At 36.0% G+C, this 13,587-nt stretch overlaps 1 protein-coding gene across 4 annotated transcripts in view; it reads right to left on the bottom strand.

Moving 5' to 3' along the window:
- Positions 1–1,698: 1,698 nt before the first annotated feature.
- Positions 1,699–13,587, bottom strand: part of LOC127871317 (leucine-rich repeat protein 1-like) — a 36,434-nt gene continuing 24,545 nt past the window's right edge. For 3 of the 4 annotated variants that reach the window (XM_052414113.1, XM_052414114.1, XM_052414115.1), the window contains 5 exons: positions 9,108–9,279; positions 8,677–8,775; positions 7,378–7,578; positions 5,030–5,556; positions 1,699–4,097 (listed from right to left, as the gene is read on the bottom strand). In XM_052414113.1, coding sequence (XP_052270073.1) covers positions 3,845–4,097; positions 5,030–5,556; positions 7,378–7,578; positions 8,677–8,775; positions 9,108–9,279 — 1,252 coding nt within the window. In that variant the 3' untranslated portion in view covers positions 1,699–3,844. Of the gene's footprint in view, positions 4,098–5,029; positions 5,557–7,377; positions 7,579–8,676; positions 8,776–9,107; positions 9,280–11,121; positions 11,169–13,587 lie in introns of those variants that run through there. The other variant, XM_052414116.1, reaches the window with a different exon arrangement.

Genomic DNA, 13,587 nt, shown 5'->3' with positions numbered 1-13,587 from the left:
AAACATTATACCACTCTATTAAAAGGCCATATTTATGACCTTTAACTTAACGCCTATGAACACACGTGAGCGCTTACAGGCCTTCATGGTAGCCCTGTTTTAAGTTATTTAGTTTATATATATATATAAATCATATGACCCCTTACGCGGTGCCAACTTCATTCCAAGGGCATGATTTGAAAAAATTTGGTAAAGAACTCGTAATCAATATTACACACCAAATATTAAACCAATAACCCTGGCAATGTTCAGAGATTTTTAAGTCATTTACTTTTTAACTCTATATAAATATTGTGACCCCTGGGCGGTAGCTAGTTTGATAAATTTTAATAATAATATTTTTAATATTAGATAAAGTCTAGTATAGCATGTAATGTACAGGTGAGCTAAACAAGAGCTGTCAGAGGACAGCGCGCTCGACTATTTGAGTGCTTGACAGTATAACGTAAGCCATCATGGAGAGGGGGGTATAATGTGGATGTGTGGTAATTTAATAGATGATCTTTCAAAAATAAGAAAAAAAAAAAAAAATTGGGGAGGGGGGATGGATTCTGGGGTGGGGCGTGGGGGTGGTTTGGGTGGAGTCCATTGTGGTTTGTCAGGTAAGAGTTGTTTTGTCAAAGTATGAATCAAATGTTATCATAAATAAAGAAGTTACGGAAATTTAAGCAAAATTTATTAATTTGACCTTGACAGTCAAGGTCATTCAAAGGTCAAGGTCAAATTCACTTTGCTAGGTACAGTAACATCATGATAGTAAGAAAGTATTTGAAGTTTGAAAGCAGTAGCCTTGAAACTTTAGAAGTAAAGTGGATCGAACACAAAATTTAACAAAATATTCAAAGTTACTAAGACAAAAAAGGGCCATAATTCCGTTTAAAAGCCAACCAGAGTTATGCAACTTGCCCTGTACAGTCCCCTTACAATAGTTAGCAAGTTTTCCAAGTATAAAAAGCAAATAGCTATGATACTTTAGGAGTAAAAATGGACCAAAACACAAAACTTAACCAAATGTTAAATTATCTAAGTATAAAAGGGGCCATAATTCTGTCAAAATGCTTGATACAGTTGTCTGCTCTTATTTATAGATTGGGATCATGTTGGTAAAGAAGCATGCGAAATATGAAAGCAATATGTCAAAGGACATAGGAAATATTATGGGTGGTACGCAAACTTTAACATAGATTTATCAATAATATGCATATTCTAAGTGAAAAAAGGGCCATAATTCTTACAAAATGCTTGATACAGTTGTATGCTCTTGTTTATAGATTGGGGTCATGTTGATAAAGAAGTATGCAAAATATAAAAGCAATATGTGAAAGGACATAGGAAATAGGAAATTTTTGAGGTGGTACGCAAACTTTAACATTGCAACGCTTACGGGAACGCCAGTCCGGGTTGAGTAGGATAGCTCTACTATATGTATTTCATATATAATAGTCGAGCTAAAAACAGCATATAAATAAAAATTTCAGTTGTTACTGCCAATAATCATTACTTTAAGGAATAATAAATAGTAAAATGGGTTATTTATTGATTGCTGTTTGTGCTTCAATGCGAGTCCTATTATAAAGTATGTTTAGAATGTGTCACAATGGTGACTAGCATATATAACTGCATCTGTTATTTGATTGCCACTTAATTTTGATTAAAACAATTTATCTGAAACAAAGGAGAAATGACCAGGAACACGGATAACAGTTTAAACTATTTTAATATAATGTAAACCATCTTTTAAGAAATGTTCATAAATATTTTATGAAAATGGTCATTGAATAGCACTTTAAATACATCATATTCACGCAACACAACATTATTTTAACATTATTTGAACCTTGTTCTGGGAAAATTGGGCTAAACACATGTGCGTTAAGAATCATGTTACTTCAAGACTGGATTTTGTTTAGAAAAGATTTTCTTAAACTAAAATTTCCATATGAGACAAAAGTTTTGTATCTAATAATCATGTGCTTTGTGCAGACTGCACAGGCTAATCTGTTGTGACACTACGCATTAAGCCCAGTTGTCCCAGAACAAGGCTCATTTTCTAACAAGAATTGGTCATGCAACACTTAACAGAGGCGTCGGAGCTGGGGCGGCAGGGGTGGCGGCCTCCGCTCCAATATTTGGGCAAAAATTCAATTTCGGCAAAGACCTTTTTTTCATTTTTTTTCATTTCAATATCTGTATATTTGAAAATATAACTGGGTAGTGGTACAAAACACGAGATAGTATTTATCTTCATCTGTCAATTGACATGTATCATGTAACAAACATACAAACAGATACTGCCTTGTAAAAAAATGACATAATATAACTGCAACTTTTTAGGGAACAAAACACATTTTGAAAGATGTTCATTGCTCGTATGAACATTGTATTTACACAGTCTGATATGATTCTTGAACAGTCCTGAGCCATGACATCGAAACTGAACCTTATTAAATCATATGGGACGTGCTCTGTGAAAAGGGGGTGTAATGCATGTACGTATAGTGCTGTCCAACATCAGCCGGTGCAGTCTGCACAGGCTTACCAAGAATAATACTTTGTGCTTTTATGACATTTGTCATTTAAAGGAAGTCTTTTCTTACCGGATATGCAGTTAAGGTGGAATGTCTCATCCCTAATTAGACTATGGTGACTTAAGACACTTAAAGCATGTGCATTGAGCCCCTTGTCTCATCCCTAATTAGACTATGGTGACTTAAGACACTTAAAGCATGTGCATTGAGCCCCTTGTCTCATCCCTAATTAGACTATGGTGACTTAAGACACTTAAAGCATGTGCATTGAGCCCCTTGTCTCATCCCTAATTAGACTCTGGTGACTTAAGACACTTAAAGCATGTGCATTGAGCCCCTTGTCTCATCCCTAATTAGACTCTGGTGACTTAAGACACTTAAAGCATGTGCATTGAGCCCCTTGTCTCATCCCTAATTAGACTATGGTGACTTAAGACACTTAAAGCATGTGCATTGAGCCCCTTGTCTCATCCCTAATTAGACTATGGTGACTTAAGACACTTAAAGCATGTGCATTGAGCCCCTTGTCTCATCCCTAATTAGACTATGGTGACTTAAGACACTTAAAGCATGTGCATTGAGCCCCTTGTCTCATCCCTAATTAGACTATGGTGACTTAAGACACTTAAAGCATGTACATTGAGCCCCTTGTCTCATCCCTAATTAGACTCTGGTGACTTAAGACACTTAAAGCATGTGCATTGAGCCCCTTGTCTCGTCCTAATTAGACTATGGTGACTTAAGACACTTAAAGCATGTGCATTGAGCCCCTTGTCTCATCCCTAATTAGACTCTGGTGACTTAAGACACTTAAAGCATGTGCATTGAGCCCCTTGTCTCATCCCTAATTAGACTATGGTGACTTAAGACACTTAAAGCATGTGCATTGAGCCCCTTGTCTCATCCCTAATTAGACTCTGGTGACTTAAGACACTTTAAGCATGTGCATTGAGCCCCTTGTCCCAGAGCAAGATCCAAATGTGCATCTTCAGAAAACGTAAAGCAAATTATATTAACCAATATTGGAATACATCGTCAACAACATCCAAGCTTAAAAAATTCAAAGCTGAGAAAAAATACTGAATGTTCACTGTATAAATGTTCCAACAAATGAATAACCTTATGTTCAAAGTAAGTTAGCATTTGGATACTTGTTGAATTTGTTTAACATGTGTTCATCTCCAAGTAAATCGTATTAAAGAGAACAACTAAATAGTCCGACAAGCTTTAAACAAAGTTTAACTACCAATGATATCCTCACATAACTTTAACTATAGTTTAAAGTGACCATCACAAAACAAAAGTCATCCAAACATTTATCTCCAGTACGCGTTTGGATCTGTCTTGAACTTGTTGAGACACTGTGGAGAGCACAGGAATCCCTGGACGGGCACAAAGGTGCTGCCGGTGAGGTCGACCGCCGTGATTGCGCTGGTGACTGTGCGAAGGTTCACCATGTGGGAGTACGCCACACTGCACTGGAAGCAGAAGTTGCCGCACCAGCAGACCCGAGCGGAGTCGAGGTAGCGGCACAGGTGAGTGTGGAGGTCGTCTTCTGTGTACGGGATTCTGGAACAGGCATGAAAGAGCTGCATTTTGGGAAAACTGGGCTTAATTCATGTGCGTAATGTATCGTACCACATGAGCATGTGCAGTCTGCACAGGCTAATCAGGGACACACTTCCACTTTAACAGGATTTTCGTTTAGAATAGACTTTCTTTAAACGTAAAAATCCATAAAAGCGTTAAGTATGCATACGCATTAAGACCAGTTTTCCTCAGACGTGATTGCCGTCATATCTTAGGAAAACTGGTCTCAATCTGACGTCCCTCAAATCCTGAATGGTAAGTGAAGACAGCTGGTGCAGGATACAAAAAGTGCCGGGTTAGAATTGAATACAGACAATTTTACTTTGAGAGGTTTAGAATATCTAAATCAACAGTCTTGTCTTGCTTCAGATTTGATCATGTGCAAATAAAATTATCTGTATTCTACCCTCACCTGGAACTGTATTTATCATTTCATTTTCCAATTTTTCTATCTCTAATTTGCCTGGAAAAAGAAGGAAATACATGAAAAATATTGAATAAAAAACATCAAATTTCATGATGTCGTTAAAATAAATAAAAAACGTGTTTGTACATGCTGATAACATATAACTGCAATACATGTATAATCTAACAGCTACTTTTACAAATTTTAATACTTTAGTTCAATAAAATTAAATAATCCATACAAAACCTCAGTTTTGTTAATTAATTTTTTTTTTAAATGATACTAAACATGTTTCAGCCATAGCCTTCATCAGTAGTATTATCAATGTGAACAAAAAACATAGGAAGTGACGTCAACGTTATACAGTAGCGTTTCGTTGTTTATATATATAACACATAATATAAAACACATATTATTACACTATACAATGATAGGACAGGGTTGATACACCAGCCTATTAGTAATTATATAATTCATAAAAGCTTTAGTTCAGGAACACATGTACCTCTGTTTCCTGATATGTCTTGCGGCACACTCCACCAATGACGGCACATCAACATGGTCCCTGGAGGTCACATTTTCAGTTCTTACAAAGTTGTTCCCAAACAGGTCCACAGAGTCCAGTCTGAGACGCATAAACCCTGCAGGAAGCACCGTCAGCTTATTGTTCGACATCGACACTGCCTTCAGATTAGCCAACCGTCCTATGGTCGGAGGAACGGCTTCCAAAAGATTGTTATCCATTTTCAACATCGCAAGGTTCGCTAGTTCACAGATCTGTACAGGTAATTCTTTCATCTGATTGTTACTCAGGTCCAACACAGCTAAATTATTCTGGATATTTTTCAGTCTACAGATGTTCATTGGGAATTTTTCAAACTTATTGCACTTAAGTCGGAGGTCAGACAAGTTTTGAAGTTTTTCGATACCGTCTGGAACCTCCGTCAAACTGTTGTCACTGAGGTCAAGACAGACTAGGTTGCGCAGCTGAAAGATCCTGGAGTCCATTTTCTTCATGCTGCAGTCATGGACCTGCAACAAGCAAAGTGAAATTACTAATTCAGCCACGCTCTGTGGAAACATAACTTAACCCTTTGCATGCTGGGAAATTTGTCGTCTGCTAAAATGTTGTCTTCTGAATTTCTAAAATTAGCATTTTCTTTGATTTTTTTTTTCCAATAATACTATCAAAATAGCAAACAGTTTGAATCCTGATGAGACGCGACGTCTGTGGCGTCTCATCTGGATCCAAACTGTTTGCAAAGGCCTTCAAAATTAGGTTCCAGCACTGAAAGGGTTAATGCCTTGACATAAGGTGTTGTTCCATTTTAGCCTGTGCAGTTAGCATAGGCTAATCATGGAAAACACTTTACCCCTAGACTGGATTGCCCTTTAGAAGAGACTTTCCTAAACCGAAAAATTCCTGCCGAGATCTTCCCTGATTAGCCTGTAAGGCTTATATGGGACGAAAATTTTTGCGCACATGAATTAGGCCCTGTTATTCCAAAGCGATGCTAAATTGGATAATCAGGCTAATTTTTGTTAAATTTTAATAAGATGTTCTAAGTTGAAACAATATGGTCATACAACAATATTGCCCTTTAATTGAAATCATCACATTGACTGCAAAATACCTTCATCTCAAATTAAGATTTAACCAACACCAGAACATAAGCCTTAACTGATTTTTGTTTAGAAGAGATTTTATTTAAACCAAAAAAATCCATTACAGTTGAAAGTGTAACAGTTGTCCCTTATTAGCCCGTTTTTGACAAAACAATATGCACAAGCATTAAGCCCCCCTTTTGCTTGGCTGATATACATAACAGCAGTTTTTATTGGTCGGTAAGTTTAAGAATCTGGACCTTTATGCACCAAACAATTCTCTGACTTGAGCCAAATATTAAAGAATATTCTTTAAACAGGAATATTAAAGAATGGCTTAAATTTTGCTTCAAACATGGCACTAATAACCTTTGTTCACATCAATGTTCATGTACAACATTATGTTAATGATACAATCACCAGAGGTAGCTTCTTAATATTCAAACGCCGAACATATTGTTGTTGATTTTAAGTCTATTCTGTATTCTAAAGCCTAAGAATGTGTTGGTGAATACGGGCCCTGATCTGTGGTAGTTGTTGGGCATAAGCAAACAGGTTACTTACTCATCTTTTGGCAGAACACTTTGAAAAAGCTAATAGCGCAACTGTGATCCATTCGATATTCACGTTAGGCCAAGATGGGGCATGAATTCATCAAGCCCTCTGAACATTGTCTCAGTTTGATAAACATCCGAGACAAGATTCATTAAAATCCTTTAACCATTTCCCTCTCAGAAGCAAAGTGAAAACTCGCAGTCTGTTCAGGTTTATGCTGTTTGCCTCTCATCAGTATCTTTAGGTTGGAAATGAAGCCTTACAAACTTGATTCTAGTAAAGAAGGTTTTAAAGTTTATTAGATTTTCAAAGGGACTACAAACGCGTCAAAGTGTGTTTATAAGGGGTAAATGGTAAAAAAAAAAAACAGGAGGTACAAAACAAACATACTTCATAGACTAAAACATTGAGCTTTCAAGTCTGACATTGGCCTTGCCTTGGCTTATTGCTGGGTAATGCCCCCTACACAAGGTCTTCATCACCTACATCACATGTTTTGAGGATAGTTTCATGAAAATCATTAAAAGAGCATTGGAGATATGGAGCAAACACAACATCTTATAGACTGACACTCAGAAATAGGGAAACAAAGGGCATTTCTACAAAATCCAAAGAGACTAAGCTTTGCACAATTCTATCTGCTGCTGTATTTTGTAACCAAGATTCATATATCATAATACCCATAAATGTTACCTGTAGAGTTTCAAGAGAGGATGGAAAGTTTGTGGTGAGAGGGTAGTCCTTTTTACAAGTGATCACCAGGACCGTTTTCGGCCTTTCAATTTTCTTCGCGCTGACTGGGGCGAGGCTGGAGAACACTGATTTGTCTGGCATCTGACCCTGAACAACCTGCTTCAAAATGTTGAGGTAGCTCTTCAGCTGAATAACATCAGCCTGCAATTGGGCAGAGAATGAGACTTGATTCTTTTTATTTCTGTTTTTATTTTTAACTCCGTCTTTGGTGTGTATTCAATATGCAACTTACAAAGAGTCTTTCAAACAATTAATGTTTGCCTGCTTTATTTTTAAGTTTAATAGTGGCATTTTCTCAACAAAACGTGTTGGATTTCAAAGATAAAAGTTTATATTTAAATTTCATTTTTTAGTTATTATAAAATTAATTTTAGATTTACATTTATTAACATAGATTTTTTCACCTAAAACGCATTTCAGGCTTTTTCCGCTCCATTGGCTCAATTAAGAAAAATTATCGCATGTAAATAGTGTTTCTTATATTTCAAAGAAGCCGTTAACTGGTAAATAACGACTATTTGGATAACTTATTATTAAAGTTTTACAAAATATTATGAACATGTGTGATAAGTGCAGGTTTTTTAATCTGAATTTGGGGAAAAGGCTTGGCATTTTTTGAGGTGAAAAAAATCGCGCGAAGCGCCGTATTTTGAGGAAAATAAGGAAAGTCTTAAATAATCATTTACATATTTTACAGTTTTAAAAACAAATTCAAGGCAACAATTAATTAAATTATGCAATACTTTCTATTTTCTTCACTGGATCAGGTCAACTTATATATTTTAAGGAGAATAAAAAAAAATAAAAAAATAAAAAATATTTTTTTTTTTTGAATTGGGAATTTTTTTTTCAATTGGGAAAAAAACAAGCAGATTTGCATTGGGAATGGGGCTGAATTTCGGACCCGTGGCATAGGGCGGAAAAAGCATGCATTTCAAATATTAAAAAATCCGCACACAATGGATTCCTCCAATCTGATACCAGCCTGGCCTTTCTCTGACGTACCTTACTAATGCAGATGTGCATGGCCTTTTTCTGACGTACCTTACAAATGCAGACGTGCCTGGCCTTTTTTTGACATACCTTACTAATGCAGATGTGCCTGGCCTTTTTCTGACGTACCTTACTAATGCAGATGTGCCTGGCCTTTTTCTGATGTACCTTACAAATGCAGATGTGCCTGGCCTTTCTCTGACGTACCTTACAAATGCAGATGTGCCTGGCCTTTCTCTGACGTACCTTACTAATACAGATGTCCCTCTCAGGACTTATCAATCGTATTGTAGCCTTGCCTTCAGATACACATTTGGTGAACACCTTCTCGATGTTTCCCTTGATCTGCAGGTACAAAAAAATGCAAAATGTATTACTCTTTTGTATATAAAATAGTAGTAATTACACAAACTCCAGGGAAGTTACTTGAAGCATAACCTGTTTAATTTGTTCCCTTTTGAAATTAAAAGGTAACAAATCTTTCCCTCTGAAACACTCATTTTTAATCGCACAAAAATGTTTTAAATATAAACCTTATTTATTTATTCAATTTTTTTACTTTTTTTTTTTTCCATTAAATAAAGGATCTCTTTGAATCAAAAGCTTAAGTAGTCAATAATTTTACCAAAAAAAATAACTCAAAATACAAAATACTATGAGCACGGAAAACATCAAACCTGATATTTTGTTCCATTCTTATTTTTAGTGGTACAGACCATCATGTAGACGCTGTCTGAAGGCGGGCTCTTCCCCACCGCTAGTTGGGCACGGATCGGTTTTCCCTTCTTTAAGCTCAGAGAACCTGTAGCTCTCTCTACTACTTCAATATCACAGCATAGCCGCATTCTACTGTAAACATATGAACCTTGCTCTAAGAAGCTGCACTAAATCTGTCTCGTGCTGTATTGGAAGACGAAAACGGGCTAAGGAAGACTGATATTGACAAAACTTATCAACATTCACCTGTCTAAAGCACAAAGTCATGCAAATGGTACCATTTAAGCAAGAAATAACTGCTTTTAGTTTACTTAGTTATTCTTTGCAGTGACTTTTTATGCCGGATTAGTAAAAGTACCACCACCAGCGCGATACGGAAATATTAGCGCGAAAAAAGCTGAAAATGGGGAAATTCACATCTTGAAGTGTTTAGATTGGGAAATTGGTGTATTTTATTTGTTTTTTTACAAATACTTTAAAATTGATAACGAAGTGTTTTCAGGTTGTCAATATTGTATTATATTATATTTTCTGCATAGGGAAATAATTTAAATGTTTGATTTACTAAAAAAACATAATTTTTTTGTTGTTGATACATTCCATTGGGAATTTTTTTAACAGCACTTGAGAAATGTTTAGTTTTTTCCTCATTGGGAAAGTGACTTTTTCCGGTACTTTATAAAAAAAAGAAAAACATTCACTCTTTCGTAGGCTCTTTCCACCATATTGGAAAACTGTGGTGAATTGTAATGATGCAGTGCTCCAGCTAGGATTTGAAAAGGGCAGGGGGGGCTTTTTTGTCAAAAAAGCACTTTTGAAGCGCAGTATTTTGTGAAAAGGGCACTTTCGACGCGCAGTATTTTGTAAAAAGGGCACGTTCGAGCGCGCGGGTGTTTTCTGGAATGCTTTCTATTGCATGTTAATTTACATGTTATAAAGAATTGTATTATTCCCAATATTATTAAACCATTAAAATATAATGTCTACAATGAGGATTAAATTAATTACAATGTAATAAGAGATTTATGACTTATCATATGTAAAAAAAAAAAAAAAAAAAATTTTTTTTTTTTGAGGGGGGGGGGGGGGGGGGGGGCAAGGCGGAGGTTCGGGGCAGCAGGACGGAGGTTTGGGAGGGCAAGGCGCGGCGCCCTTCGATTTAGGCCTAGCTGGAGCACTGTGTTGCAGACTTAAAATGTCGCTATCAGTTTGGTAGCAGTACACCAATCTTCTGCGCATAGTGTTGTTTGATGTAGCCTATGTCGGTAAAGTTTTCGAACAGATGTCGAATATTTACAGTATTCCAAATTTTAACATAAACAAGTCAGCAAGAAAAGTGTGAAGAAACATCGTCGTGTTTTTTAGGTGTCATGCAAAGGATAACGTCCGTAGACTGCCATTCAGGTAAATTTAATGTGTTTTTTAAGTTTATTAATCGCTACCTTCATTGATAACAACGACGCCTGATTAGTGGTGCACACTTAATCACAGTGAAGAACTGCAGTGTTTTTATGAAGGGGAGCACATGGTCTCCCAGCAGGGCCAAAAAAAAACTTCGTAAGGGGCGTCTTTTTCTTCCCCTTAACCAAAAAAGCCCTTTCCCCTACAGAAATTTCTTTAAAATCATGCATTTTTCTCTAAATTTCCAATCTATCTCAGTATTTTTCATTCTCCAAAGCCAGAAAATTGTGTCTTTTTTCCTCCGAAAAAAATGGCTGTTGCCCCTTCCCCAAAGGTGGTGTTCTGGTCCTGCCCAGAGTCGTCAAAGCAAAAATCATCAAAGGCTCTGGGAGTCCGTTTATAAATATGGACTACACGAAGTGTGACTCACTGAGTCACTCTCACGGTGTTTAGTTTATTTAACTAGATAAATTAATATAAGGTACAATTTATGGAATACGTTTACGATTCAAGAATATGTTTGTTGTGTCTTAAAACAACTTACACTTTTCCTATACATGAATATTTACATACCTGTCACTTTTTGCGGGAAATTAAATAACGCGGTTCTGGGTAAAGCCCGTCTCACTTACTCAACATTCGTCTTTCTTAAGTCAGAGCGGCGTGGAAATAATTCGGCCACAACGCCCGAGCGTGCACCAGATACAGTCGCACACTATAGTACGAAAGTGGTATTTGAAGGTGCCTTTTAGTTCTTTTGTGTAGCAAATCATTAGTCATTCTAAGCGTTCGTTTTCAGTTAATTAAAAACCTTTTAAACACTTAAATATTACCACGTCGACATAACTAAAACATCAATTTCACTAACTATGTTTCAAAGAGCATAGATTTTATTGGCATGGTTAGTACAACCGCCTCTTAAGAAGAGAATTTGAATGCAGACCTTATACAGGCCAATAACTTGTTCCATGATATTCAACCATTTCAACATATTTTTCAGTATACAGTTGAACAAACATTAGTCAAGTTTGGCATAAAAAATCTTAAATCATTATTATTTACACATAGCGAAAAGTCATTGTCTATTTTATGAAAGGCTTTTAGTCTGCTAATCCGATATAATTTTGTATTAATATTATACAATTAAACGATTGTTTATTTGCTGCATTTTATAAGTATCGTACTCTGTTTTTTGTTTCGAAACATGTGTATGTGTATTTTAAAGTTAATGAGGTCCTTCCGCGCATGAGGCTGCATTATGTGAGGACCCGGAGTGTCGGCATCACTCCTGCCTTATTTGATTACTAGACTCGCTAAAGTTAGGAAATTTGCTTAACAGACCAATATCTAAATATTAAGTGTTACTGAAAGATTTTCATTTTTATGTGATCGTGTGTTGTGGAGGGAAGGGCCGGAGTACCCTGATGAAACTGCACCTGTCCGGTATGGTGACCACACACCAAACTCACGTGCGCCTAAAACGGGGATTGTTCCCGCGTCGCTTTTGTGAGAAGCGCGCGCACCAACCACTGCGGTAGCCGTACAGCCACTGATATTGAAAACAAGTTTATGTGCCGCATATATATTGAACTTATCATCTGTGACGTAGCATCTTGAATTAGTTAGTCATTTCAAAAAATATTTCGCGGTAAAGTTTAGCGCACAAATTTGCAGAAAAATCAACGAATCGTACATAGAATCACAAATCCGATATTTTAATGAATTGTAAATTTATGGTCAATAATTTCATTTTTGTTTATATCTGAATCGAACTTGTCATTCTTAAAATTAAGAATTAATTTTAATTGCACCTTTTCCATAAACATCTTTTATATGTAAATGTTTGTTGCTTAAAAATCTGTATTACATATTATTGAATTAAAACGGATTATTTATAAGCCAAGTTCTGTTCATTATTTGGTTGCAACGAATCTGGCATAACAATTTTTCGGCGAAACTGTATACCACATGTTCTGACCTATATTTCTAATCCAATCCAATAGAACTATTCCCCCCCCCCAGTAAGCCCGCATGAATAAATTTTAATTCAGCTTCGGCTAATTTGAAAATTATAAGGATTCCTCGTGACGGTTGGGGATAATTTAAATGTAGTGTTGAAAGTGAAACTATTATATATCGTATTGAAAGTTTTAGCGGGTGCAATACTGTCATAGTTAGAATACTCTTCGTCCCCCAAAATCGGCTATAATCTTACATGAGATAGAAAGGTCACTGGACCTAGTTACATTTCCAAAACAACGTGTTCAGTTTCTGTCTCGAGCAGGCTCAGCACGGAAATACTATATACTGGTAGCGATATGGTGAAGCAAGGTAATACATAGTTATCTTACTTTTATTAGCAACATTAATATCATTAGAATATATAACCAGAACCAGAAATGGTCAATTCAACATAAAATTTGAGACCTTCTTCAGCCCAAGGAATATAGCATGATGAATTCTTTCTCATGAAATCCTTTACTTGAAGTAAATGTTATCTTTTCATGCATGTATATCTATAGATTTATCTTTTTGAACCAAATTTGGTTTTTCTTCTCAACATAACAACATTTTATATTCCACAGAGGTACTGAAACTGCTTCCATTCATAATTTACCATCAAAATACGGGTTCTTTGTTGCGGCCGGTTGAATCATAGTATTTGTTATAAATCTCTATCAAAAGCAAACAGAAAGATGAGCTTCTTTCACTGCGAATGTCACCATGATTTTCGTCATCATAGTGAATGTCACTGCGTAAACATGAACAAATAACTTGTGATTTTTTTTAAGCAGCTAAGGATAAACAATTATGAATATGAACGAAAATATTTAAAATGGACATTTCAACATAATCTGGTTGAACCCAAACGCACAAATGTGTATTTTTTCGATATGACTGTCTAACCCAGGTTTTACCAATTTTACCTTTATTGACCTTTATAAACAGCCAATAAAATGTAGGAAAAATTCACGCCAGTTGACTCAAATGAATAAAAATCTACTTATTAATGTATACCTCTTTTTTTATAATCTGCAA

The sequence above is a fragment of the Dreissena polymorpha genome, chromosome 3 (assembly GCF_020536995.1).
Source record: "Dreissena polymorpha isolate Duluth1 chromosome 3, UMN_Dpol_1.0, whole genome shotgun sequence".
Classification (NCBI taxonomy): domain Eukaryota; kingdom Metazoa; phylum Mollusca; class Bivalvia; order Myida; family Dreissenidae; genus Dreissena; species Dreissena polymorpha.
Note: the sequence above shows the minus strand (reverse complement) of the source record. Positions and strands in the feature narration are given on the sequence as shown.